The sequence below is a fragment of the Mus musculus genome, chromosome 4 (genome assembly GCF_000001635.26).
Source record: "Mus musculus strain C57BL/6J chromosome 4, GRCm38.p6 C57BL/6J".
Lineage (NCBI taxonomy): Eukaryota > Metazoa > Chordata > Mammalia > Rodentia > Muridae > Mus > Mus musculus.
In genome coordinates this window covers 143776966-143802735 of record NC_000070.6, presented here as the reverse complement: position 1 = coordinate 143802735, position 25770 = coordinate 143776966, and the positions used below count along the sequence as shown (strand labels likewise).

At 40.3% G+C, this 25770-nt stretch overlaps 1 protein-coding gene across 2 annotated transcripts; it reads right to left on the bottom strand.

Moving 5' to 3' along the window:
* Positions 1–7150: 7150 nt before the first annotated feature.
* Positions 7151–13402, bottom strand: Pramel25 (PRAME like 25). 2 transcript variants are annotated; one of them, NM_001007077.2, is made up of 4 exons: positions 13305–13402; positions 9725–10035; positions 8632–9207; positions 7151–8003 (listed from the first exon to the last, which is right to left on the bottom strand). In NM_001007077.2, exons 1-4 carry the CDS (start codon positions 13332–13334, stop codon positions 7424–7426), a joined length of 1497 nt encoding a protein of 498 aa, NP_001007078.2. In that variant the 5' UTR covers positions 13335–13402; the 3' UTR covers positions 7151–7423. The 2 variants fall into 2 exon arrangements, with proteins under 2 accessions (NP_001007078.2, NP_001334175.1); NM_001347246.1 differs by having other exon boundaries at positions 9060–9207.
* Positions 13403–25770: the final 12368 nt, after the last annotated feature.

The following is a 25770-nucleotide window of genomic DNA, read 5'->3' as shown; positions in this document are numbered from 1 at the left end:
TAAGGCTGCTATGAACATAGTGGAGCATATGTCCTTCTTACCGGTTGGGACATCTTCTGGATATATGGCCAGGAGAGGTATTTCGGGATCCTCCAGTAGTACTATGTCCAATTTTCTGAGGAACCGCCAGACTGATTTCCAGAGTGGTTGTACAAGCTTGCAATCCCACCAACAATGGAGGAGTGTTCCTCTTTCTCCACATCCTCGCCAGCATCTGTTGTCACCTGAATTTTTGATCTTAGCCATTCTGACTGGTGTGAGATGGAATCTCAGGGTTGTTTTGATTTGCATTTCTCTGATGATTAAGGATGTTGAACATTTTTTCAGGTGTTTCTCAGCCTTTCGGTATTCCTTGGGTGAGAATTCTTTCTTCAGCTCTGAGCCCCATCTTCTAAGGGGGCTATTTGATTTTCTGGAGTCCACCCTCTTGAGTTCTTTATATATATTGGATATTAGTCCCCTATCTGATTTAAGATACGTAAAGATCCTTTCCCAATCTGTTGGTGGTCTTTTTGTCTTATTGACGGTGTCTTTTGCCTTGCAGAAGCTTTGCAGTTTCATGAGGTCCCATTTGTCAATCCTCGATCTTAAAGCCCAAGCCATTGCTGTTCTATTCAGGAATTTTTTCCCTGTGCCCATATCTTTGAGACTTTTCCCCACTTTCTCCTCTATAAGTTTCAGTGTCTCTGGTTTTACGTGAAGTTCCTTGATCCACTTAGATTTGACCTTAGTACAAGGTGAGAGAAATGGGTCGATTCGCATTCTTCTACATGATAACAACCAGTTGTGCCAGCACCATTTGTTGAAAATGCTGTCTTTTTTCCACTGGATGGTTTTAGCTCCCTTGTTGAAGATCAAGTGACCATAGGTGTGTGGGTTCATTTCTGGGTCTTCAATTCTATTCCATTGGTCTACTTGTCTGTCTCTATACCAGTACCATGCAGTTTTTATCACAATTGCTCTGTAGTAAAGCTTTAGGTCAGGCATGGTGATTCCTCCAGAGGTACTTTTATGCTTGAGAAGAGCTTTTGCTATCCTAGGTTTTTTGTTATTCCAGATGAATTTGCAGATTGCTCTTTCTAATTCATTGAAGAATTAATTTGGAATTTTGATGGGGATTGCATTAAATCTGTAGATTGCTTTTGGCAAGATAGCCATTTTTACAATGTTGATCCTGCCAATCCATGAGCATGGGAGATCTTTCCATCTTCTGAGATCTTCTTTAATTTCTTTCTTCAGGGACTTGAATTTTTTATCATACAGATCTTTCACTTCCTTAGTTAGAGTCACGCCAAGATATTTTATATTATTTGTGACTATTGAGAAGGGTGTTGTTTCCCTAAATTCTTTCTCAGCCTGTTTATTCTTTGTGTAGAGAAAGGCTATTGACTTGTTTGAGTTAATTTTATATCCAGCTACTTCACCGAAGCTCTTTATCAGGTTTAGGAGTTCTCTGGTGGAATTTTTAGGGTCACGTATATATACTATCATATCATCTGCAAAAAGTGTTATTTTGACTTCATCTTTTCCAATTTGTATCCCCTTCATGTCCTTTTGTTGTCGAATTGCTCTGGCTAGGACTTCAAGTACTATTTTGAAGAGATAGGGAGAAAGTGGGCAGCCTTGTCTAGTCCCTGATTTTAGTGGGATTGCTTCCAGCTTCTCACCATTTACTTTGATGTTGGCTACTGGTTTGCTGTAGATTGTTTTTATCATGTTTAGGTATGGGCCTTGAATTCCTGATCTTTCCAAGACTTTTATCATGAATGAATGTTGGATCTTGTCGAATGCTTTTTCCGCATCTAACGAGATGATCATGTGGTTTTTGTCTTTGAGTTTGTTTATGTAGTGGATTACATTGATGGATTTTTGTATATTAAACCATCCCTGAATCAGTGGAATTAAATTTACTTGGTCAGGATGGATGATTCTTTTGATGTGTTCTTGTATTCGATTAGCAGTAATTTTATTGAGTATTTTTGCATCAATATTCATAAGGGAAATTGGTCTGAAATCTCTATCATTGTTGCGTGTTTCTGTCGTTCAGGTATCAGAGTAATTGTGGCTTCATGAAAAGAATTGGTTAGAGTACCTTCTCCTTCTATATTGTGGAATAGTTTTTGAAGAACTGGAATTAGATATTGTTTGAAGGTTGATAGAACTCTGCACTAAACCCATTGGTTTCTTGGCTTTTGTTTTGGTTGGGAGACTATTAATGACTGCTTCTATTCCTTTAGTGGATATAGGACTGTTTAGATCATTAACCTGATCCTGATTTAACTTTGGTACCTGGCATATGTCTAGGAATTTGTCCATTTCATTGATGTTTTCAAGTTTTGTTGAGTATAGCCTTTTGTAGAAGATCTGATGTTGTTTTGGATTTCTTCAGGATCTGTTGTTATGTCTCCCTTTTCATTTCTGACTTTGTTAATTTGGATGCTGTCCCTTTGCCCTCTAGTGAGTCTGGCCAAGGGTTTATCTATCTTGTTGATTTTCTCAAATAACCAGCTCCTGGTTTGGTTGATTCTTTGAATAATTCTTCTTGTTTCCACTTGGTTGATTTCGCCCCTGAATTTGATTATTTCCTGCCATTTACTTTTCTTGGGTGAATTTGCTTCCTTTTGTTCTAAAGCTTTTAAGTCTGTTGTCAAGCCGCTAGTGTGTGCTCTCTCTAGTTTATTATTGGAGGCATGAATTTTCCTCTTAGAAATGCTCTCATTATGTCCCATAAATTTGGGTATGTTGTGGCTTCATTTTCATTAAACTCAAAAAAGTCTTTAATTTCTTTCCTTATTCCTTCCTTGACCAAGTTATAATTGGGAAGAGTGTTGTTCAGTTTCCATGTGAATATTGGCTTTATATTATTTATGTTGTTATTGAAGATCAGTCTTAGTCCATGGTGATCTGATAGGATGCATGGGATAATTTCAATATTTTTGTATCTGTTGAGGCCTGTTTTGTGACCAATTACATGGTCAATTTTGGAGAAGGTTCCTTGAGGTGCTGAGAAGAAGGTATATCCTTTTGTTTTAGGATAAAATGTTCTGTAGATTCTTTCCAGCTTCTGGCTATTATAAATAAGGCTGCTATGAACATAGTGGAGCATGTGTTCTTCTTACCGGTTGGGACATCTTCTGGATATATGCCCAGGAGAGGTATTTCGGGATCCTCCGGTAGTACTATGTCCAATTTTCTGAGGAACCGCCAGACTGATTTCCAGAGTGGTTGTACAAGCTTGCAATCCCACCAACAATGGAGGAGTGTTCCCCTTTCTCCACATCCTCACCAGCATCTGCTGTCACTTGAGTTTTTGATCTTAGCCATTCTGACTGGAGTGAAGTGGAATCTCAGTGTTGTTTTGATTTGCATTTCCCTGATGATTAAGGATGTTGAACATTTTTTCAGGTGCTTCTCTGCCATTCGGTATTCCTCAGGTGAGAATTCTTTGTTCAGCTCTGAGCCCCATTTTTAATGGGGTTATTTGATTTTCTGGAGTCCACCTTCTTGAGTTCTTTATATATATTGGATATTAGTCCCCTATCTGATTTGGGATAGGTAAAGATCCTTTCCCAATCTGTTGGTGGCCTTTTTGTCTTATTGACGGTGTCTTTTGCTTTGAAGAAGCTTTGCAATTTTATGAGGTCCCATTTATTGATTCTTGATCTTACAGCACAAGCCATTGCTGTTCTATTCAGGAATTTTTCCCCTGTACCCATATCTTCGAGGCTTTTCCCTACTTTCTCCTCTATAAGTTTCAGTGTCTCTGGTTTTATGTGGACCCAGATGCCCGTCAACAGAGGAATGGATACAGAAAATGTGGTACATTTACACAATGGAATACTACTCTGCTATTAAAAAAAATGAATTTATGAAATTCCTAGGCAAATGGATGGACCTGGAGGGTATCATCCTGAGTGAAGTAACCCAATCACAAAGGAACTCGCACAATATGTACTCATTGATAAGTTGATATTAGCCCAGAAACTTAGGATACCCAAGATATAAGATACAACTTGCCAAACGCATGAAATTCAAGAAGAACGAAGACCAAAGTGTGGACACTTTACCCTTTCTTAGAAATGGGAACAAAACACCCATGGAAGGAGTTACAGAGACAAAATTTGGAGCTGTGACGAAAGGATGGACCATCTAGTGATTGCCATATGCAGGGATCCATCCCATAATCAGCTTCCAAATGCTGACACCATTGCATACACTAGCAAGATTTTTCTGAAAGGACCCAGATATAGCTCTCTCTTGTGAGACTATGCCGGGGCCTAGCAAACACAGAAGTGGATGATCACAGTCAGCTATTGGATGGGTCACACGGCCCCTAATGGAGGAGCTAGAGAAATTACCCAAGGAGCTAAAGGGAACTGCAACCCTATAGGTGGAACAACAATATGAACTAACCAGTACCCGGGAGCTCTTGTCTTTAGCTGCATATGTATCAAAAGATGGCCTAGTCGGTCATCACTGCAAAGAGAGGACCATTGGACTTGCAAACTTTATATGCCCCAGTACAGGGGAACGCCAGGGCCAAAAAGGGGCAGTGGGTAGGTAGGGGATTGGGGGGGGTATGGGGGACCTTTGGGATAGCATTGAAAATGTAAACGAGAAAAATACCTAATTAAAAAAAAAAGAAAAAAATCTTCTGTAGATAGCTGTTAAATCCATTTCTTTCATAACTTCTGTTAGTTTTATTGTGTCTCTGTTTAGTTTCTGTTTCCACGATCTGTCCATTGATGAAAGTGGTGTGTTGAAGTCTCACACTATTATTGTGTGAGGTGCAATGTGTGCTTTGAGCTCTACCAAAGTTTCTTTAATGAATGTGACTGCCCTTGCATTTTTAGCATAGGTATTCAGAATTGAGAGTTCCTCTTGGAAGATTTTACATTTGATGAGTATAAAGTGTCCCTCCTTGTCTTTTTTGATAACTTTGGGTTGGAAGTCGATTTTATTCGATATTAGAATGGCTATTCCAGTTTGTTTCTTCAGACCATTTGCTTGCAAAATTGTTTTGCAGCCTTTCATTCTGAGGTGGTGTCTGTCTTTTCCCCTGAGCTGGGTTTCCTGTAAGTAGCAAAATGTTGGATCCTGTTTGCAAAGTCAGTCTGTTAGTGTATGTCTTTTTATTGGGGAATTGAATCCGTTGATATAAAGAGATATTAAGGGAAAGTATTTTTGCTTCCTATTATTTTGGTTGATAGAGTTGTCATTCTGTTCTTGTGACTGTCTTCTTTTATGTTTGTTGATGGATTACTTTCTTGCTTTTTCTAGGGCATGGTTTCAGTTCTTGTGGTGTTTTGGTTTTTGTTTGTTTGTTTTTTCTGTTATTATCCTTTGAAGGGCTGGATTCGTGGAAAGATAATGTGTGAATTTGGTTTTGTCGTGCAATACTTTGGTTTCTCCATCTATGGTAATTGAGACTTTGGCTAGGTATAGTAGCCTGGGCTGGCATTTGTGTTCTCTTAGTGTCTGTATAACATCTGTCCAGGATCTTCTGACTTTCATAGTCTCTGGTGAAAAGTCTGGCATAATTTTTATAGGCCTGCCTTTATATTTTACTTGACCTTTTTTCCTTACTGCTTTTAATATTCTGTCTTTATTTAGTGCACTTATTGTTCTGATTATTATGTGTTGGGAGGAATTTCTTTTCTGGTCCAGTCTATTTGGAGTTCTGTAGGCTTCTTGTATGTTCATGGGCATCTCTTTCTTTAGGTTTGGGAAGTTTTCTTCTATAATTTTGTTGAAGATATTTACTGGCCCTTTAAGTTAAAAATCTTCGTCCTCATCTACTCCTATTATCCGTAGGTTTGGTCTTCTCATTGTGTCATGGATTTCCTGGATGTTTTGACTTAGGATATTTTTGCGTTTTGCATTTTCTTTCATTGTTGTGCAGATGCTCTCTATGCAATCTTCTGCACCTGAGATTTTCCCTTCCATCCCTTTTATTCTGTTGCTGATGCTCACGTCTATGATTCCTGATTTCTTTCCTAGGCTTTCTATCTCCAGCGTTGCCTCACTTTGTTTTTTCTTTATTGTGGCTACTTCCCTTTTTAGGTCTAGTATGATTTTGTTCATTTCCATCACCTGTTTGGATGTGTTTTCCTGTTTTTCTTTAAGGACTTCTACCTGTTTGGTTGTGTTTTCCTGTTTTTTGAGGACTTGTAACTCTTTAGCAGTGTTCTGTATTTCTTTATGTGAGTTATTATAGTCCTTCTTGATGTCCTCATCATAATATATGATTTTAAATCTGGGTCAAGCTTTCGGGTGTGTTGGGGTGCCTAGGATTAGCTGAGGTGGGAGTGCTGGGTTCTGATGATTCTGGATGGTCTTGGTTTCTGTTAGTAGTTTTCTTTTCGCTATCTGGTAATCTCTGTAGTTAGTTCTTTTAGTTGTCTCTGGTTAGAGCTTATTCCTCTCATGATTCTGTTAGCCTCCATCAGCAGACCTGAGAGATTAGCTCTCTCCTGAGTTTCAGTGGTCAGAGCACTCTCTGCAGTCAAGCTCTCCTCTTGCAGGGAAGCTACACAGATATCTGGCATTCGGACCTGCCTCCTGGCAGAAGATAAAGGTCCAAAACTGGGCCTGTCCCAGAAGCTGTTAGCTTCTGTAGTCCGTGTCTCACCTGTGCAGACTAGTCTCAGAGGGATCCAGGAACCAAGTTGGCTCCCCCAAGTGCTCTGGCAATCCCCCCTCCCAGGCGGGGCAAACACCTCTCCTCTGGCAGGGAAGATGCCCAGATGTCTAGAGACAGAAATGGGGTCTGCCTCAGAAGCTGTTTTGCTTCTGCCTGTCCAAGAAGCTGTTAGCTTCTGTAGCCCACACTCTTACCTGCGCAGACTAGTCTCGAAGGGTGCTCTCATTTTCTTGCCTGCAGATTAAACCAATCCCTTCATCCCATATTTATCCATATCTAATTCAATTGCTGTAATCTAAATATAATACACATGAATTTCTTTTGCAAACATTGAGCTGTATGGGAAGCCATGATCTTTGTGTCCCATTAATGAGGCCTTTTCCTGGGATGAAATGAAATGCACAAATCTAACATTGACCTAATTATGGTGATGAAGAAAGAAGAAACAAGACACAGGTACAGAAATGTTGGGAAAGATTAGGCTCTGTAGTCTGATAGGGACATATATGCAACTCAGAAAGTCAACACATTTATTGTACACAGAAAACAGATTGGGCCAGTTTCATAAAATGGTGCCTCTATTGTAACACACACAAACTACAAGTGCTTGATACTTTCTGCAGATGCAACATCCATTCACCAGCTCTGAGGAAGGTATTGACTTTCCTATGTATCTCAGACTTTTAGGTGATTGACATTTTCATGCTCCATTTAGCAGTGGACGTTTACTTAGGATTTCATCAGTCCCCAATACTAAGTTTCCATTTCTCGGTTTCGCAATCAAGCTAATAGTAGTTCCACAAAATGACAACATTGGGTCTCCTGGTCATAAATGTAGCACCCACCACATTTAGAGCATTGGGTTGTTTCAAAGGAGACACTTTGGAGCTGTCTTTTGGCTTTGAGTATATCCAGGAGCTCAGGACAAAAACTTTCTAATCTGTGTGTTAGTATTACACCACTGTCATCATAGCACTCCAGAGGGGCAGGGTAACACTCACTGATCAGCTGACTCAGCAGGGCTGTGTGGTGTAGAAGTTGTTTCAAGAAAGGCAGAGAGAAATTATTATCATAGAAAGTGACCTCTCTGAGGTGAGAACATTGGCTTAGGGCAGGCAGCAAGGCACTGAACTGAAAGTCCACTATACAACATGACTCCAATTCCAGGATTTTCAGGGTATCTCCAACTCTCTCAAGGAGAAACCCAAGAGGCTCAAGGAGTAAATCACGTAGACATATATCACTAAGATGCAGATGTTTGAGTTCACAAATATTCAGGCAATAGGGCAGGTAATCCAAGTCTGACTGTGAGAGGTCACAGTTACTGATGCAAAGTGTCTCCAAGGGCTTTTTCAGGCACCTGGGGAGAGAAGAAATGATTGCTTTTTGACAAATGTTGAAAGGGTTGATATAATTGACAGCTAAGCAGATGGCACTTCTCCCAAACTCATTCTGGCTACACTTTGAGGTCAATTCTAGGATACGGCCTTGTGTTATCTGCTCTCACAACTCACAGTATTCTAGTCTGAGGTCTGTAGTTATCACTATAGGCATGATTCAGGGCATGGCTGGAAAACACAGCAATGGATATATCAGGCCAGCATGGTGCATGTAGGAAGAACTACCTACCTCAAACAAAATTTAACACCTACTAGGGCTGTTGTTAAGAGTTCTCAGAAGTTTTATTCCTCCAAAGGCCATGATCCTGTCTTCATCTTGAAACCCAGTGTTGCATATAGCACATCTGCTCAACCTGTTTCTGAACTGAAAACCTTTCACACATGAGAAATAAGAGGCATGCTTATGCCTCATCATACATATCTTAGCACACAGCTCATTTGCTCAGATATGCTGTTTCTAACAGTGCTAGGTTTATTGTGGCCAGATTATCAAGGACTCCCTAGCTTAATAAAACAAAAGAAGAAAAAAGCAAAAGAAAAGTGATGTGTTTTCTCTGGTCTTACTGGACCCTCTCAGTCCTTCCTTACCTGAGGTATTCTTTCAGGTTGCCTTTTATAAAAGGGACATCATTTACATAGAGTTTCTGGAGACAGTGGAGTGTGGGAAGTTGAGAAATCAAGCTGAATATTATCTCCTCATCAAGCTTTTCAGAATCACCAAAACTGAAGGTACCTATGATGTGATCTAGTGTGAGTGTGAAAAGTCTTTTCATCAGTTTCAGGTAGGGATTAAGAAAAGCCAACTCTTCTATGCAGATACGTCTTAGGATAAGCTCCTGTATACAGTCTGCGTGTACAGTTTTGAAGATTTCTATCACTGAGGCTTTGGTTAAGCCTTCAATTACTAGCTTTCTGCAGAATAAATTAATAGAATCTGTTCTCTGCTGGGCCCACTGCAACAAGTATGTGGTAGATTCATCAAGTCTGCCCTTCATGCGAAGGACTTCAGTCATCACCTTCAATTCTTTCTTCACCTCACAGCCAGGACTGTTCTCAATTGGCTGCTTCTCTGTAGTGAATTCTGATAAGCCTTCACCTTCATGGGATCCAGCCCATAAGTTCAAGTCATGATCTCTCCAATTAATTACTCTGAGTTTGCACCTACTGTGAGAGAAAATAGTATAATTATCAGAAGATAAAAGAAGACACATCTTACACTCTGATTCTCTTCACATCTCATACATCAGCTCTTTCTTCCAAAACTTTGCCTTTTCCTTTGCCTAGAATTAAACCCCAAGTGTCACATGCTCAGTAAATGCATAACATTCTTTGCAAGAGGGGCATCTTTAGCCCTGCCTTCCTTCCCTTGATCCCAGGCTCCTTAATCACAAGCTCTTGTACCTTTGAGGGATGCAGGAAAGACCCATTTCTCACTGGCTATGTCTACTCTTCTTCTGTCTTCTGCATTAGCCATTATTTGCCCAGAGAGCTGAGACTGAGCTTAAACCGCTACACCCTTATAAGCTTCTATACCCAGTGAAGAACAATCTTGAATGTGGGGCAGAGAGAAAATTGAATATCAGAAGTCTCTGATCCATGGTTGGCTAAATATTCTCTGTCACTAGTTGCTTCTTCTCAGCACTTAGAGAACCTTCCTCCAATCCCAGTTGCTTTTGCCTACCTGGTTTGAACCTTTTGTGCAAGCAGTATATCTAGTCCCTCAAGGATAGCCTTCAAAGTCTCCAGGTTGCAATTATTTATCTGCTTTCCTAAAGAAAGGTATGGGAAGGGCCATTCAGGTATCATGGCCTTCAAGATCCCTATATGTCCATCAGTGAAGGCCTCCTCAAAAATTACTGGGAACAGACTCTGGGGCAGGTCCGTGAGAGCAGAAATGGCCAAGGCCTCATCCCTCAGTAGACTCTGAATTGCCAGATTCTGGAGGGTGGGTGGGGAATAGCATTCCTCTGTGACTTCTTCTAAAGACTCATCCTAGGGAAGCAGGTAAAAAATACACCATTAATGAAAAGCAATTTAGGGAGCCCTTCTGCCCACACAGGGAAGTGTGAGGGCTAGATCACTACCAATTAGGATAGAGAACTCAGTTTACCAATTTGATCACCCTCAAATTTCTTTTTTTGGTTTTAGAGACAGGGTCTTTATAGAACTACCTGTATTCTGAGCAGTGTTGCAATTTGCTTTATAGACCACACTGGCCTAGACCTCAGTGAGACTTGCCTGCCTGGGCCTCCAAATTGCTAAGATTATTTGTGCGTTCCACCACTGCTCAGCAGATGCCACCATAATATATCTAAACCAGAACTGCTTGGTCTGCCCTTTGCTGGTTTTAAAGCCACAATTCTCTCTGGTGATATGAAAATTCTCCCATGTATCCTAGTTCCCAAAGGCCACATCCAAGTTTAGCCACAGTTTGGATGAATACATCCCACTGGGAAGGGATCACCAGGAACTCTGAAGGCTCGGGCAGTTGTTTGATGATAAATAGACTATGCTTACATTTATAGGTCTTCAAAGAAAACAAAGGAAAACAGTTTCCAAACTTCCACAATCCCTATTCAGCTACACTGCACAGAACATGTCTTTGAAATTTCTATCACTAATTATTGACATTAATCTTTGATTATTACTCATGATGGCCTTTTGGGGAAAGTGTTGGGGAGGCTCCAAGCTTGAGTACTGCAAGCTACAGAGCTAAAGAGATTAGGAAAAACTACACTACTATAATTAAACCTTCAGTAGTCATTGGCACAGTATGTAACTCTTTAGAAAGAATCCAGAAAGAATAAACGATGAAGTGGAATTTAAAATCCACATGCTGAAGGCAGGAGGTTCACAACCTCAATGCCATAATTTGTACCTTCTACAGCACCATAACAGCTTTTCTTGACCTGCAAAAACTAATTAAAGACCAAAAATGTAAGAAAAAGGAGTGGAAATTTTAATTTCAGGTGATATTCAAGTTTTTCACTAGAACACTAAATAAAAATAGGCAGGATTGTTTCTGAAAATTTGAAGACATCCTGGCTTCCTTGAAAATAATAAACCATGTATCAATCAGCACAAGGAAATACCTTGTTTTTTGTTTGTTTTGTTTTGTTTTACTTCTTCCAGACTTGTTCTTATCCATGGCTGTTTTGAAACTTGCTTTATAAACTTGGCTGGTATCAAACATAGATACCATTTACTTTCTGCCTTCCTGTTGCAGTAAAGTGAGGGTATGAGAGGATAGGAGCGACAAAGGCTATGATTGGGATATGGGATATAATATCTATTAAAGACAAGCACACACAAACACACACACACACACACATATATATATACATGTACATATACATACACAATATATACCCAAACATATTTGTATATATATATGTGTGTGTGTGTCTCTCTCTCTCTCTCTCTCTCTCTCTCTCTCTCTATATATATATATATATATATATATATATATATATATATATATATATATATATATATATATATATATGCAGGTTTCTTCTTCCAAGTTTGGGAACACCCTGAGTTCCATAAAATTAGAGACTATGTATCAGTTAGAAGCAAATACCATTTGCTTGGTTTGCCCTTTTTTTTTAAATTATGTATTGCTTTATTTCTTTAATGAATAGGAATATACTCTTTCTGTCTTCAGAAAGCTACAAAGAGGGCATTTGATCCTGTTACAGATAGTTGGGAGCCACCATGTAGTTAATGGGAATTGAACACAGTACATCTGGAAGAATACTTAATGTTCTTAACCACTGAACTATCTCTCGAACCCCTTGTTTTGGTTTTAGAGACTAATATAATACATAGCTGTTTTGGCACTCACAGCCTCCCTCTCCATTCCTGTTACTGAGGTTAAAAGCACACCAAAAAATGCCAGTGTTAAAGTCACATAAAGATCAGTAGTGAAGGGACTTGTGTAACTCATATCTGACATTCCAGGCAAAAGTGCTTTGATTTCAAGATCACCCTGACATTCTTAGTGAGACTGTTCAAAAGACAAAAACAAATCTATATAAAACAAAATATCCCACAGAAATGACAATGGCCCATTTAATAATTGGAAGTAATTGAGAACACACTTGGATATTCTGATTCAGCAGCAGCCCTCAGGTGGTCTAGGTAGAAGAATCTCTGTAAGTTTAAGGCCTGCCAATCTTTTCTTTTTAATTATATTCAAATTATTGCCCCCTCCCACAGTTCCTTATCAAATTCCTCATCTTCCTTGTCTCCAAGAGGGTAGTCCCATTCCTGTAGAGCTTCAAGTCTCTCTAGGATTAGTCTCACCTTCTCCCACAGAAGCTGGACCAGAAAAATCCTCTGCTATACATGTGCCTGGGCTTCGGACAAGCCTATATATGCTGCATGGTTGGGTAGCTCAGTCTCTGGGAGCTCCCAGTTGTCTAAGAAAGGTGAGGCTGGTGGTATTCATATGGGGTCATTCACCCCTTCAGCTTCTTCAATCCTTCTCCTAATTCAACCATAGTAAAATCTTGAATGGTCAAAAATCACTTAAAGAAATATTCAAAGTCCTTGGTCATCAGTTAAATGCAATTCAAAATGACCTTGAGATCCCACCTTACAACACTCAGAATGGCTACGATCAAAAACTCTGGTGACTGCACGTGCTGGTGAGGAAATGGTGGATAAAGGAACACTCCTCCATTGCTGGTAGGATTGCAAACTGGTGCAGTCACTCAGGTAATCAATCTGGTGGTTCCTCAGAAAATTGGAAACATCTCTACCTGAAAAGCTAGCTATACCACTCTGGGACATATACTCAAAAGACATCCCACCATACTACTAGGAGGCATTCTCTACTATGTTCAAAACTGCCTAATTTGTAATAACCAGAAGCTGGAAACAACACAGATAGCCCTCAACCAAAGAATGGATACAGAAAATGTGATTCATTTACACAATGGAATACTATTGCACTGTTAAAAAACAGAACACCATGAATTTTGCAGGCAAATGTTAGAACTAGGAAATATCATCCTGAGTTAGGTAACTAACTCTCAAAATGACATGCATGGTATATACTAACCAAAAATGGATATTAGCCAAAAAGACAGAATATCTAGGATTGAGGCCAAGCAATCTTGCCTAGAAATAACTGATCTCAAAAAATAAACAAATAAAACAGCAAGTAATATGGTATATAAACAAAATGTCAAGTGAGAACAAGGCTAGACTAGGTTACATGAGATGAGGTATCCTGATGGAGCTGAGGTACTTACCTGATCTGGACAATGGCCACAGATCACCATATTCAGGCAAGGGAAAGCTGTGACTCCAGGCTCCAAGAGACCTAATCTATACTTCCTCTCCCTGCTATGAATCAATATATACCTTTCCGCTGAACCCTCCCTTTGTAGCCACACCCTCCCAGCTAAAGTCAGCCGCTGGTTCAATAATTGAGGCTCCATCATTGAGTCTCCATTCACCTGCTCATTTTCAGATTTAAATAGTGTAGGTAAATTGGACCAGATCTGTACACAGGAAGAATCTAAGACCAGACCCATAGTCAAGAATTGATTTATTGAAGACAAGTGGTTATGCCTGATGCCCTTACTCACATTACTTGCAAAGCCGAGTTAAGTGGATCTCTGAGTTCAAGACTCTACTGGTTTGTGTATGTATGGCCAATGACTCACCTTGTAGAAGTTGAAGTAGCATTGTGGGTGTGGACTTTAATCCCCTTTTCCTAGCTTCCTTGGAGCCCTTATTCTGCTAGCAGCTTCTGGAGTTCAAGGCTGAGCCTGATGATCTGTGAGTCCTCATCTGTGCTAACTTGAGAAGACTGAAGTGGGAGAATGCCAAACAAATCAGTTTAATTTCACCTTCAGCTACACAGTAAACTTGAGGAGAGCCTAAGATATTGGTCATCATCTCTTCTAATCGTATGTACATCCAAACCAAAATAAAGAAAGTTCGCTACAAGGGAAAAGCTGGCCTTCATTTTTCAGAAGGGAATGGTGTTAGAGAAAGGATTATCCAGTCTACAGTGTCTGCTACATTCTTTAGGACTGGTTCCAGACACCTCTTCCTCTCTCTAGTTCTGTCTGTCTGTCTGTCTGTCTGTCCCCTTCACCCCTTGTTGCGGCCAGCCAGTGGCTCACATATCTGAGTTCTAGTCTTGAAGGCATCTTGGAAACCTGGAAGAGAAGAGGGATCTAGGTGGCTCGAGAGAGATGGAACCAAGACAACCATCTGATCAAGGTTCTATTTTACTATTCCCAACACTGGGTTATGAAGCAGGGGAAGGGGCCCATTCCCGCCAAATCATCCCTGGAGTCCAGTTTCAGGTGATCATGTGTTTGGCTCGGGAACAGATAGGTGGCAGGCAGCAGCAGTGGGAGTGACAGAATGATAGGACAGCAAGTTCTACCCCGATGCTCTCTTCATACTAACAGTGAAACTTGATCAGCCAGGTTTCAGGCTGGGGGGGGGGGGTTAGAACCTCTGCTGCACGTAAATTAAAGACAGGGGTGGGCTAGAAGGTGGGTGCTGCCCTGAAAAAAAAAAAGAACAAAAGAAATGTATTACCTGCCTCCCACCCCAAACCATGTGTCAATTCCTTTCCAACTAGGCAATAAAACAGGACTGTGAGTTCTGACCCCAGTGGATATAGAACTGTCACTATCTGAATTGTAATAAAATCTAAGCCCACTTTCTGTTTTCCTGTGATTCATCTCCCTCATATTCCCTCTTAAAAGAGTAAAGGTTGTATATCCAGGCACTGAACATGGCCTGACAGTCTCTTTGTTTGTGAATGAAAACTTATTTCCAAGAAATGCAAATGCATCTCAGGCTTCATCTCTAGTACAATTTAATTTGTGGGCTTATTGTTTTTGTCAGGGTCCACCTCCCTCTGCCTCTGGAGGGCTGGGGTTAAAGGCATGCAACACTGTGCCCACCTCCAGGGTCAGTTTCTAAGGGAAATAGCAATTATATGCTCATTCTGAAGGAATTCCTCTACCACAGCACCAAGCTAAGGCAGGTGATTCTGCAGCTGTACTCTGCCCACTTGAGGATGCAATGATGACTTGTGTTAAGGCTTTTTAGAACAAGTTCCCTGCATTTTTCTGAATTCCAGGATATATTATAGACTCTAAGCATACCAGAAAGTAAAGCTATTTTCATCTTACTTTACTCTTCAGAGAATTCAGTCTATACCATGGGAAGAGACACTGCTTTTAAGCATAACATGGCAGATGCATGACAAATATATTTATCTCTGTCTACAAGGTCAGAATATGTATGTTTATTCCATGCTCAGTATAACCTCCCATATCACACAGCACACATGTGAAGGGCCACAAGGAAAACACTGCTCACTTTTTATCTGACTCTCCTGAGAAATGTTACTCTGTAACTCACTCTTCCAGGTTGACCCTTCTGGTAAATACTATTTCATAGATCTCAAGGGTACCTAAATTTTATGCATCCATCTCCAAGGACCACAGAGAAAGTTATCTCCACAGATACAAAGTTCTAGATCAATCTTCTCTTACTGGGAGTAAGAGCAAATTGTTGGAGGAGCCGGAGCACAGAGCTGAGACTGGGATATCAGGAGCACAGAGTTATGATTTAGAGCACCCCTTGGACGACAAAGATGCTTATCACTGGGCTGAGGATCTGACTGATGCCCAGTGGTCTTGCTCTTGACCCCTCACTTCAGAGATAGTGACTCTGAGCACATTTGATGCCCCAAATGCTTAATGCTTCCATCTCCAGCTTAGATATGGGGAAAAGGCATGAACTCTCATTCCTGTGCAAGGCTGTACTGTGTTATTTCTACAGCCCTGTTTTTTACTGCATTTTAAAAATTCATTCAATACTTTATTTTCTTTATTAAAATAACTTATATGTGTACATGACTGTGTTTGTGTGCAAGTATGTGCAGGTAATCACAGAAACCAGAAGGGGCACCAGATTCCCTGGAACTGCAGTTAAAGATGGTTATGATCTACATAATATGGGTGCTAGAACCCCAACTCAGGATCTGTGCAAGTACAGTAAGAATGAGCAAACTATGGGTATCACTGCAGTCCAAACTTTTTTTGTTTTGTTTTGTTTTGTTTTGAGATTTAATTTCACTGGGCATCTCTGACTGTTTCAGAACTTACTTTGTAGACCAGGTTGGCCTGGAAGTTACAGATATCTGCATGCGTCTGTCTCTCAACACCTGACCTTAACACAGGTTCTCTGTATTCTCAGGAAACCCTTCCCAATAAATTTCACCTAATGATGTTGGTCTCTTCTTAATCACCACCAGTTTCTCCCCTCTAGCTGACCAGCAACAATTATCCCAGCAAAGCCAAAGTTTCACTTTAGTGATTATGGTAGCAAGTTAGATACAGGTGATTCTTCAGCTTCAGGTAACCAGGACCAGAGATATCTCAATTCAAAATTGCAAATAGTCCTGATAAAGCCATTAAATTTCCCTCTAAAATTTCACTGGACTGAGAATTTCAACATTCTCATCTTTTCTTTAAGATCCTTTAGAATTTCCCACTAAGCTATCAACACTCAATGACTTTTATATCCCAAAGTTCCAAAGTCAATGCAACCCCAAACAGGCTCAGGCCTATCTCAGCAATAGCCTACTATGCTGGTACTAACTTGTCTTACGGTTTCTATCGTTGTAAAGAAATTCCATAACTAAAAAGTAATGAGGAATCTGACTATCTCCCATATGTCATCAGTTAATTGATTCTAGATAGTAACCAGATGTTTTGTTACTCAGAGCACATTCCAAAAAGTTGTAAAACCATTAACCAGAGGTCTTAAAAAGAGAACGAATGATTTTCTATAGGTTCTAGGACTGAAGGTAAAATATTGACTGGATTTATCTATAGAAAACTTCACTAATAACTTAGTTGTGGGTTGTAACTCTCAAAAAAACCTGTGAAGATATGACAGCTGATGAATGTTTAGCCAGATAATTTCACCTAATTATTATGCATAGAAACATTCACTGTTGTAAACTTACTAGATTTATGATTTGACTTTGTGTAAATTTGTGATAAATTTTTTCACGTGGGTTCATGTATTCTGAAAGATGTCTAAGTGCTGAGGAGAAAAAAAAGTCACAACTGAGCTGAAGAGAACTTTTTAGAGAGAATACTTTCTTTTTCAGTTCTGAACAGAACGTTTTAGAACAGAACTGAGGATAATTTTTTTCAGTCAGGACATAAGAGAACTTTTTTGACAGAACTGAACTCAAAAAGATCTTAGAAGTAAAGGCATAGCATTCGGTGAAAAGGCATTGAGAGTAAGAGCGTTTTTGTGACATCAGAGCATGATGAGAGAGCAAGTTTAGAAGGAGAATGCAGAGTGAAGTAACTTAAAAACTATAGGTAACATAAAAAGTCAAGAGAGCATTGTTTGATCATGATCTGGGTCTACTTGTTTTGATTAAGTGATTTTAAAACTTTTGACACTTTTTACCTACTTTCCAAGGATTAAATCCATTATCTTATCTTTTTGACCTTGAACTGAGTTTCAGAACTTCTCAAGGGAATTATATGATTATTATTGAGCTAATTAGCCTTATTGCACATGATGGAAATAATGCTAAGAGCACAGCATAGTGGCACACAGCTAGAATCCTAACACAGGTGAGATAGAGACAAGAGAATAAGAAGGTCCAGTTCACCCCCAGTTGCACAGTGAGATTTAGAACACTTTGTGCTACTGAGACAATGACATATATTTCCTGGCCATTGAGTATGCCCAGCATACCTGGCACCGGGTTCCATCCTCAGCACTAAACAGCAGCTGTGAGCATCTAATCCCAGCATTTAGGGTACTGTTTCTAAACCTGTGGTGAGCAACTCACATGTGATTGCATGTCAGATATACTGTAATCAGTTATTTATACTACAATTTATAACAGTAGCAAAACTACAGTTATAAAGTAACAAAAATCATTTTATACCTGGAGATTATCACTACATACCTGGAACTCTCTTAAAAGGTTGCAGCATCAGAATTGAGGAGGAAAAAGTGGAGGTAGGGACATGGATCAGGAATTCAAGTTTACTCTTGGCCAGCTAGCAAATTTGAAGGTGTATTGGACTACAGTACATGCTGCCTTTGGGTGGGTGGGTGAGTGGGGTAATGAAAAGAAAATCAAGATTAGGCAGATTAATGTTGTCAATTTCTGGTTTTGGACTAGCTGAGATAACTTTTCATTTGCCTTGGTTATGATTAAACATGGAAATGATTTTTCTTTGCGTTTTTCTATTGTTTTATTTTTCAAGATGGTATTTGTGTGTGTGTGTGTGTGTGTGTGTGTGTGTGTGTGTGTGTGTGTGTGTGTGTGTAGCCCTGGCTGTCCTGGAAGAAGCTTTTGTAGACCAGGCTGGCCAGAACTCACAGATGTCCAATTGCCCCTGCCTCAGGTTGCTGGGTGGGATTAAAGGCCTACACCTGACAACTAGAGTGAAATCTCAGGAATCCATGTAACAGGGGAAAGTTCAAGATGTGCCTTGCAGTGACAGGCTTACCACTCCTACCTGACAACCAGATATTGCACAAAGCACAGGGACTGTATAACTTAGAAGGTTGTGCTTTGAGACAGGCCTTCACTATGTAGGCAGTCTTGGATTTTACTATGTAAACAAGGCTTGTCTTGAACTTCTGGATCTACCTGCCTTCTGAGTGCTAGAATTAGATTTCCAACCTACGCCACTACATCCCACTGGACAATTAAAAATGAAAGAAATTAAGCCAGTTGTGGTGGCACACACCTTTAATCCCAGCACTTGGGAGGCAGAGGCAGGCAGATTTCTGAGTTCGAGGCCAGCCTGGTCTTCAAAGTGAGTTCCAGGACAGCCAGGGCTACAGAGAAACCCTGTCTCTAAAAACAAAACAAAACAAAACAAAACAAAAAAAACAACAACAAAAGAAAAGAATGTTCAAAACTGCAGTAGCTAATCAGATGTTAGAGATAACTACTCTACTTGCACTTTCAGGCTTAGAAAGTTTAGTAGTATACTTTGCGATAACAGAAAAATTGCAATAGCTGTTCTGTTCAAGGTGCCAGCCAAAATGTCAGCAAAGCTTATTGATGAGGCTGGAAGACAAGCAAACACTTTACCCACCCACCAACAGACCTTCTCAATCCAGTAGAAGCTGCTGATATCCAACAGCAAATGCAAGTCTGCATATAACAAAGTCCTGTCTGAAACAAATCCAAATGCCATACAGGTAACATTGGCTACAAGGTGGTTTTCTGTGGAGTGAAGACATGAAGACATGGCTGTCTTCACAGAAATGTTTCTCAATGGCATATTTTTAGCCTTTTGTTGTCAAAGAATAATACTGAACGGTTTGTGGTCTTGTTATTATTATTATTATTATTATTATTTAGATTTATTTCTCTTTTGTATATGCTTTGGCTGCATCTATGTATGTCTATATGATATATTTGTTTCTGCAGAAGTGAGAATCAATTCTCTTAGAAGTAGAGTTAGGGAAATTTGTGAGCAGCCATGTGAGTGGTAGAAATTTAATCTGGGTCCTTTTGGAGGAGCAATATGTACTTTTAACCACTAAGCAATTTTTTCAGTCCTTATTTCTATTTAAGAGAAGTGGTTGGGTTTGTGTTTCTGTTGTTGTTGTTGTTGTTGTTTTTGTTGTAGTTGTTGTTGTTTTGGTGTGATTGGGTGTGTGAGTGTTTTTGTGTGTGTGATATTTTTTAATTTAATTTAATTTTTTCACCATGTGAGTCCAACTTCAGAAATCATGCTTAGAATAAAGTGTCTTTACCTGCTAAGACATATACTTGGCTCTGTATTTGATACAGGGTCTCATGTAACACAGGCTGGCCTCTCACTATATAGCTCAGGCTGTCCTTAAAATTCTATTCCTCTAGCTTTTAAATCCCAATTGTTAGGATTGCAGGCCAGTACCAGCATGTCCAGTGTTTATTGGTTTAGGTTTAGTTGGTTTGGTTTGGTTTTCCTCTTCAGTCTAGGTAAATAGACTAAATCCTTTGTTCTGTATTTTTCTTCCCTAAGGCCTAAGGCAGTACTCACTCACTGGGAAGTGTCAGTGTTTGTGGCCTGATTTCCCAAACGTTTTGACATTCGTTTGCATTTTACCCTTGAAGTTTAGTTTCCCTTTAAATTACTTAATACAAGGAAAAACAAACCTCCTTAAGAGGATTGCTGGGTGACACTCAAATGTCTAATCAGCTAGTAGCAGTTTGCATTTAGAGTCACAGATGTGAAGGGGAGGCCTGAGTAGTGAGGTGTTAAAACAGAGCCAGAGAAGACTCTGTCTGGGAGCTTAAAGTCATACTTGGCCTGGTTTGCATAGAAAGCTCTTTGTCCCATCTGGTGAGTTGCTCACTTCATTCAGACACTTCTGTTCACTTTCCCCCCAAATGAGGCTCTTGGTGGTGCTACCAAGAATTCAGCTCAATTGAGGTTGGAGGGTCAGGTCAGTTACTGAGCCAAGAAGTTTTAAGCTAGCCTGAGCAACATATCTAGGCTGCATGAGGTGCTGGAGGATCTCAACACTCCCTACAGCCAATTTCTGGTAGCTAAGTGTGTATACAGTTGATATGTTATGATCTTGATTCAGACTTTTAGATATATGGAATATTTTCTTAATTTTGTGACAAACTTGTTATGTATCCCTGGCTGACCTGAAATTCACCATGCATGCACTCTGTCCCACATGAATACCTGGAGGCTGTGAAGCCTAGAAGAGCCCTAGAACTGGAGCTGGGAGCCATCATGTGGCTGCTGAAAATTTGTTATGCCTCTAAGAATTCCTGAACCCCAAAAGACCTCCAAGGAAATTCTTCGATGTAGTGCCATTAGGGTTATTTTGGATTTTTTTTTTTACCCCAACAAAGCCCTGGATAGTCTAGAATTTCCTATGTCCATATGGTTTGCCTCAAAGACACAGGGACACATGGATTCGCCTACTTCTGCTTCCAGAGTGATGGAATTAAATGTATGGGCTATCACATCATGCTCACCACCCAGCCACAATTTCCTTTTCTACCTACTGTGCTGGCTGATCTTTTCCCTAACAACCCTAACTTCTGGGGAACCTAGGGAAGCTACACAAAACCATCTGTAGGGCCAATGTTCTGATGTTAGGCCTGGCCCCTGGTTAAAGGTTGGGGCCACTTACCCATCTCAATAATATTAACCCAGAATTTGTTCAGTCTAAAGGAAATACAGGGACAAAGACTTTAGCAGAGACTGAAAGAAAGGTCATCCAAGATTGCCCCCCCGGGGGATCCATCCCATATGCAACCACCAAACCCAGACTCTATTGCTGATGCAAGAAGTGCATACCTGATTTAGCTGTCTCCTGAGAGGCTCTGCCAGAGCCTTACCAATACAGGTGCAAATACTTGAAGTTATCCATCAGACTGACACTGGGAATTCAATGGAGGAATTGGGGGAAGGACTGAAGGAGCTGGAGAGGTTTCAACGTCATAGGAAGAACAATATCAACTAACCTGATACCCTCAATGTCTCCTAAAAGCTCCTAGGGACTAAACAACTCCCCGAAGAATACACCAGAGTGTCCCATGGCTCCAGCTGCATATCTAGCAGAGGATGGACTTGGTATCAATGGGAGGTGACACCCTTGCTTTTGTCAAGGCTCTATGCTCCAGCATAGGTGAATGCTAGGGTGGTGAGGCAAGAGGCGGGTAGGTGGAGGAACACCCTCTTAGAATCAGGAGGGAGGGGTGGGGTAGGGGATTTGTGAAGGGGAAACCAGGAAGGGGGATAACATTTGAAATGTAAATAAATAAAATAACCACTAAAAAATTAAAAACAAAAACATACAAACACAAACCAGAAAACCATCTCTATTTGTCTTGGTGTAGTTTTACGTAAGATTAGAATAAATGATGTTCATCAACGAAGGCTGTCCTCAAGCTTGCTGTGTAGCTGAGGGTGACTTTGAACTGATCCTTTATCATCCTCCCTCCTCAGCCTCCTCAGTGCTGCTACAGCTTCTGACTGACAGAGTACCCAGCGCAGCTGTGAACTTCAGAACAGGGTTATAGATCTGATAAAATAGTTTCAGCTTTGTTGTCTGAGTTTTCATACTTTTGATTACTATCAGGTGCAGATTACACACTGGGCTGGATCATACACAGATCAATAAGGGGCATACATGAATAAAATTTAGGCAGTAGTATGTTGGTTCATAATAGTTATCCTTCTTTCTGGGAAGACAAACCAGGAGAGTCAAAATCGAGATTATCTACAGAGTAAGACTCTATTGCAAAATCAAATATGAAGCCAAGTGCAGAAATAAGCAATTAAATATAAAATTAAAAAGAATAAATGAGCCTGACAGTGATGGCACAGGCCTTTAAACCCAACACTCAGGGTGGGGTTGGGTTGGTAGAACCACGTAGATATTTGAGTTCTTGTCCAAACTGGTCTACAGAGTAAGTTCTGCCTGACTGGTCTACAGAGTGAGTTCTGGGATGTTCAGGGCCACACAGAGAAACTTGGTCTTGAAAACAAAAAACCCCCCAAAAAATTGAAATTAAAATTAAATAAATGAACTCTGTGAATCCATAGATGGTCCCCCGATATTCTTGCAGGTTTTAGGATGTTTGTTTGTCTCTTCTTCCATGGAGCTTTAGTTTAATGTGTATCGAGAAAGAAGTTTCATGGAAGATTAAATAAGATGGGAAAATTCAACTCTGATGAGCTTTTGTGATGGTGGTACAGATGCAAAGGGGTGACAAGAGAAATGATTACAAAAGAGTCATTGGAGCCATACATAGTCAGGACTTTGTATCCAGAGGGACTGCCTCGAGCTTCTGAGAATAGGAACCTGTCACCATTGTCCAGATCGGGTAAGTCCCTCACATCCATGAGGACATGCCAATTGATTCATTGACAATGTAGAAACAAGATAGCACAGCACTCCTTATGCAATCTAATGGGAAGAAACAGAAAAGAGAATAGGGTATGGCATTGGGAGTACTTAGACCTGTACAGTTGCCCAGATCTGGAAGGACAGGCCACAATCTGTGCTGATCCCTATAAGTAAAATGCTTATTTTTGAGACTTTGAATGAGCTGAGTGTGGGAAACTTCGAAAATTGGGTTTGGGATTCAGTGTTTGGTGTGAAGAATGAAGAGCTGCACAGGCTGTGATAAGGAGTTAATGATACCACAGGAGGCACCATGAACTATGGTCATATGGGTCCCATATTCCATTTTCTTGAGGGCCCATTTATCCTAACGGGCACCTCTGGGTGCCTGATTATCACTGAAGAGTGGGAGTAGGTCAATCACATTGCCATGTGAAAACTAATCTCTTGTTCTTTCCCTAGGTACCCGAGGACCTCATTAGAGATCATTTTGAGCCCTCTCATCAAGCTTTTACATTCATACACGGAGTCATCTGCTCAATATTCTAACCACTGTCAGCTCAAACACCTGTACTTGAGAGGAGTCCTTTAAACTGCTTTTAATGTCATGTCTATCAAATTTTCCTTAAAGAGTGTTGCAGACACCATGAATACCATGGAATTGGAAGATTGTTGAATGGGGGGCTCTTGGCTCAGTCTCCTTGTGCCTTTCCTGATTCAATTTGTGCAGTTCACAAGAGTCAATTTCTTTGACAATGACATCTTCATTGCTACCCTAAAGGACTTCTGTATCACAATGCCAAACTGAGCCCTCTGACCATATAATTGTACCCAGCTCCTATAGAGCCTGTGATGATTGGACTTAGGGAGATTTCCCCACCTATGTATTGAAGTCATAAGCACACTCATTATTTATAATCTGCTTAAGTCATTTTTTGTAGTTGAACTTTGGCTACTTTGTGAGTTCTTTTCCCTTCCACTCTTGTTTGTTTGTTTGTTTGTTTGTTTGTTTGTTTGTTTGTTTGTTTGTTTGAGACCGGGTTTCTCTGTATAACCCTGGCTGTCCTGAAATTCACTTTGGAGACCAGGCTCTCCTCGAACTCTTAAATCTGCCTGCCTCAGCCTCCCACCACACCTGTCTTCCCTTCCACTCTTATCCAATCTTCCTACCCTCTAACCCTCTAACATAGGAGAGAAAAAAGGCTATAGGTGCTGATGTTCTCAGCAGATGACTTCCTGCTGATTAGGGATGTTGAGTTCTTTGGGGCCAGTTTGATATTTACCATCAGACCATCTAACTTCTTCTTGTTGTTGTTTCTTCTTTGTGCATGACTATTTAAGAAACTGTGACACACAGCAGCTAACCAACAACACATCCCTCCCTTGGCGTCTATCATTTATATACATTCTGCGTAGTTCCTAGAATTCTAAACATCACAGAATAGTCTAAATGATCTACGGCTTGAAAATGATGACCCTTCTAGAGTAAGAGGCAACTAATAATCTGCTGATGTGACCAATCATTATTAGCATCATATCACATACCTGGGGTTAAAACAGAAACATATCGCCATAATTTTCTGTGTTTTTAAAGAAATCAATATTCTCACAATTAATCTCCATTGTGACTAATGTCTGCTATGAATGTAGTTAGCATTTTTCTATGACCTTTGCCCTGGCTTCAGTAAATAGAAAGGATGTGCCTTCTGAGTTCTAAGAAATGAATGTCTATGGACTATAGTTTTGAGTATTGCTATATGTGACGGCAACACAATGTTCTGCAATGGAATCAGAGCAGTGTCTGACATTGATGAAGAACACAATGTGGCATGAGGTTAAGCGTCCTGTAGAGTGAGGAAAAGAGTTCTACATTTCAAATGTAGTTTCTGTCAAGACTGACTTGAAAAAAATTGCAGGATAAAATCTCAGCCCTAAAATGACAAATAGAATTAGAGGAAGAAGATCAGGACTTATTTAATCAGCTACAAGAATTAAAGAGCAGAAAGTTGTCTCAGAAGTGTGAAGCCACATGAAAAAATCCCCCAGGTCCTTGCATTCCTCAACACAGAGTCCAAAGACAGACCCTGCCCTCTGGCTTTGGAGAGGCTGAGGCATTCCCTGTATTAGAGATCACAGATGCTCAAGTGGTTACTTGGAGACATCACACAAGTTTCAATTCCCAAACCATTAAAGAATTAAAAAAATGCAGTGTCACTGTATGGTGTCACTGCTCCTTTTACTCTTGCAATCCTGGAACTGATATTCTGATTTTCTGGTTTTATTCATTGACTGATGACAACAGCAGGGAGGATTTTTGGTAATGCAGAGGCTGGGGTAGACTATGTGAAACAGATTAAGTTTGAAAATGTCAATCCTGCCTGCCAAGCAGCCATTAGACCCTACAGAAAGAAGACATGCCTCACTGGGTACATCTTACTCTGTTCTAACAAAGGGACCTCTTAACAACAGGGCTCAGCTATGGTGGCTCCCATGAAAGCCACTGATTGATAGCCATACAATCAGTAAGAGACTTCTTGGAAAGTAGAGACAAAAAGGCCTGTTTTAAGTGTGGCAAGCCTAGACATTTTGCAAAAGATTGCAGGGTAGGAAACCAGTCACCTCTGAGATGGCCCAGGAATCAGCCTGAGCTATGTATGGGTTCCAAACTCGGAAAACAATGGGCTAATAAGTGTAGATCCAAGACAGAAAAACAAGGGAAGACCCTTTTTCCTAATAAGGGAAATGGGAGCAGGGGCCAGCCCCAGGCCCCGAACCAACACAAGCCCAAACAGGTTTATGGGGTGGTCAGCTTCTTGCCAGCAAGCA

Bases quoted from the DNA above. Each gene is read 5' to 3' on its own strand.
- Pramel25 (NM_001007077.2), bottom strand. From the start codon at position 13,334: ATGGTGATCTGTGGCCATTGTCCAGATCAG. The intron at 10,036-13,304 runs GTAAGTACCTCA...CTGCTTCCCTAG, and splicing joins GTGGCCATTGTCCAGATCAG to GATGAGTCTTTAGAAGAAGT. The intron at 9,208-9,724 runs GTAGGCAAAAGC...TTTCTCTCACAG, and splicing joins GCACAAAAGGTTCAAACCAG to TAGGTGCAAACTCAGAGTAA.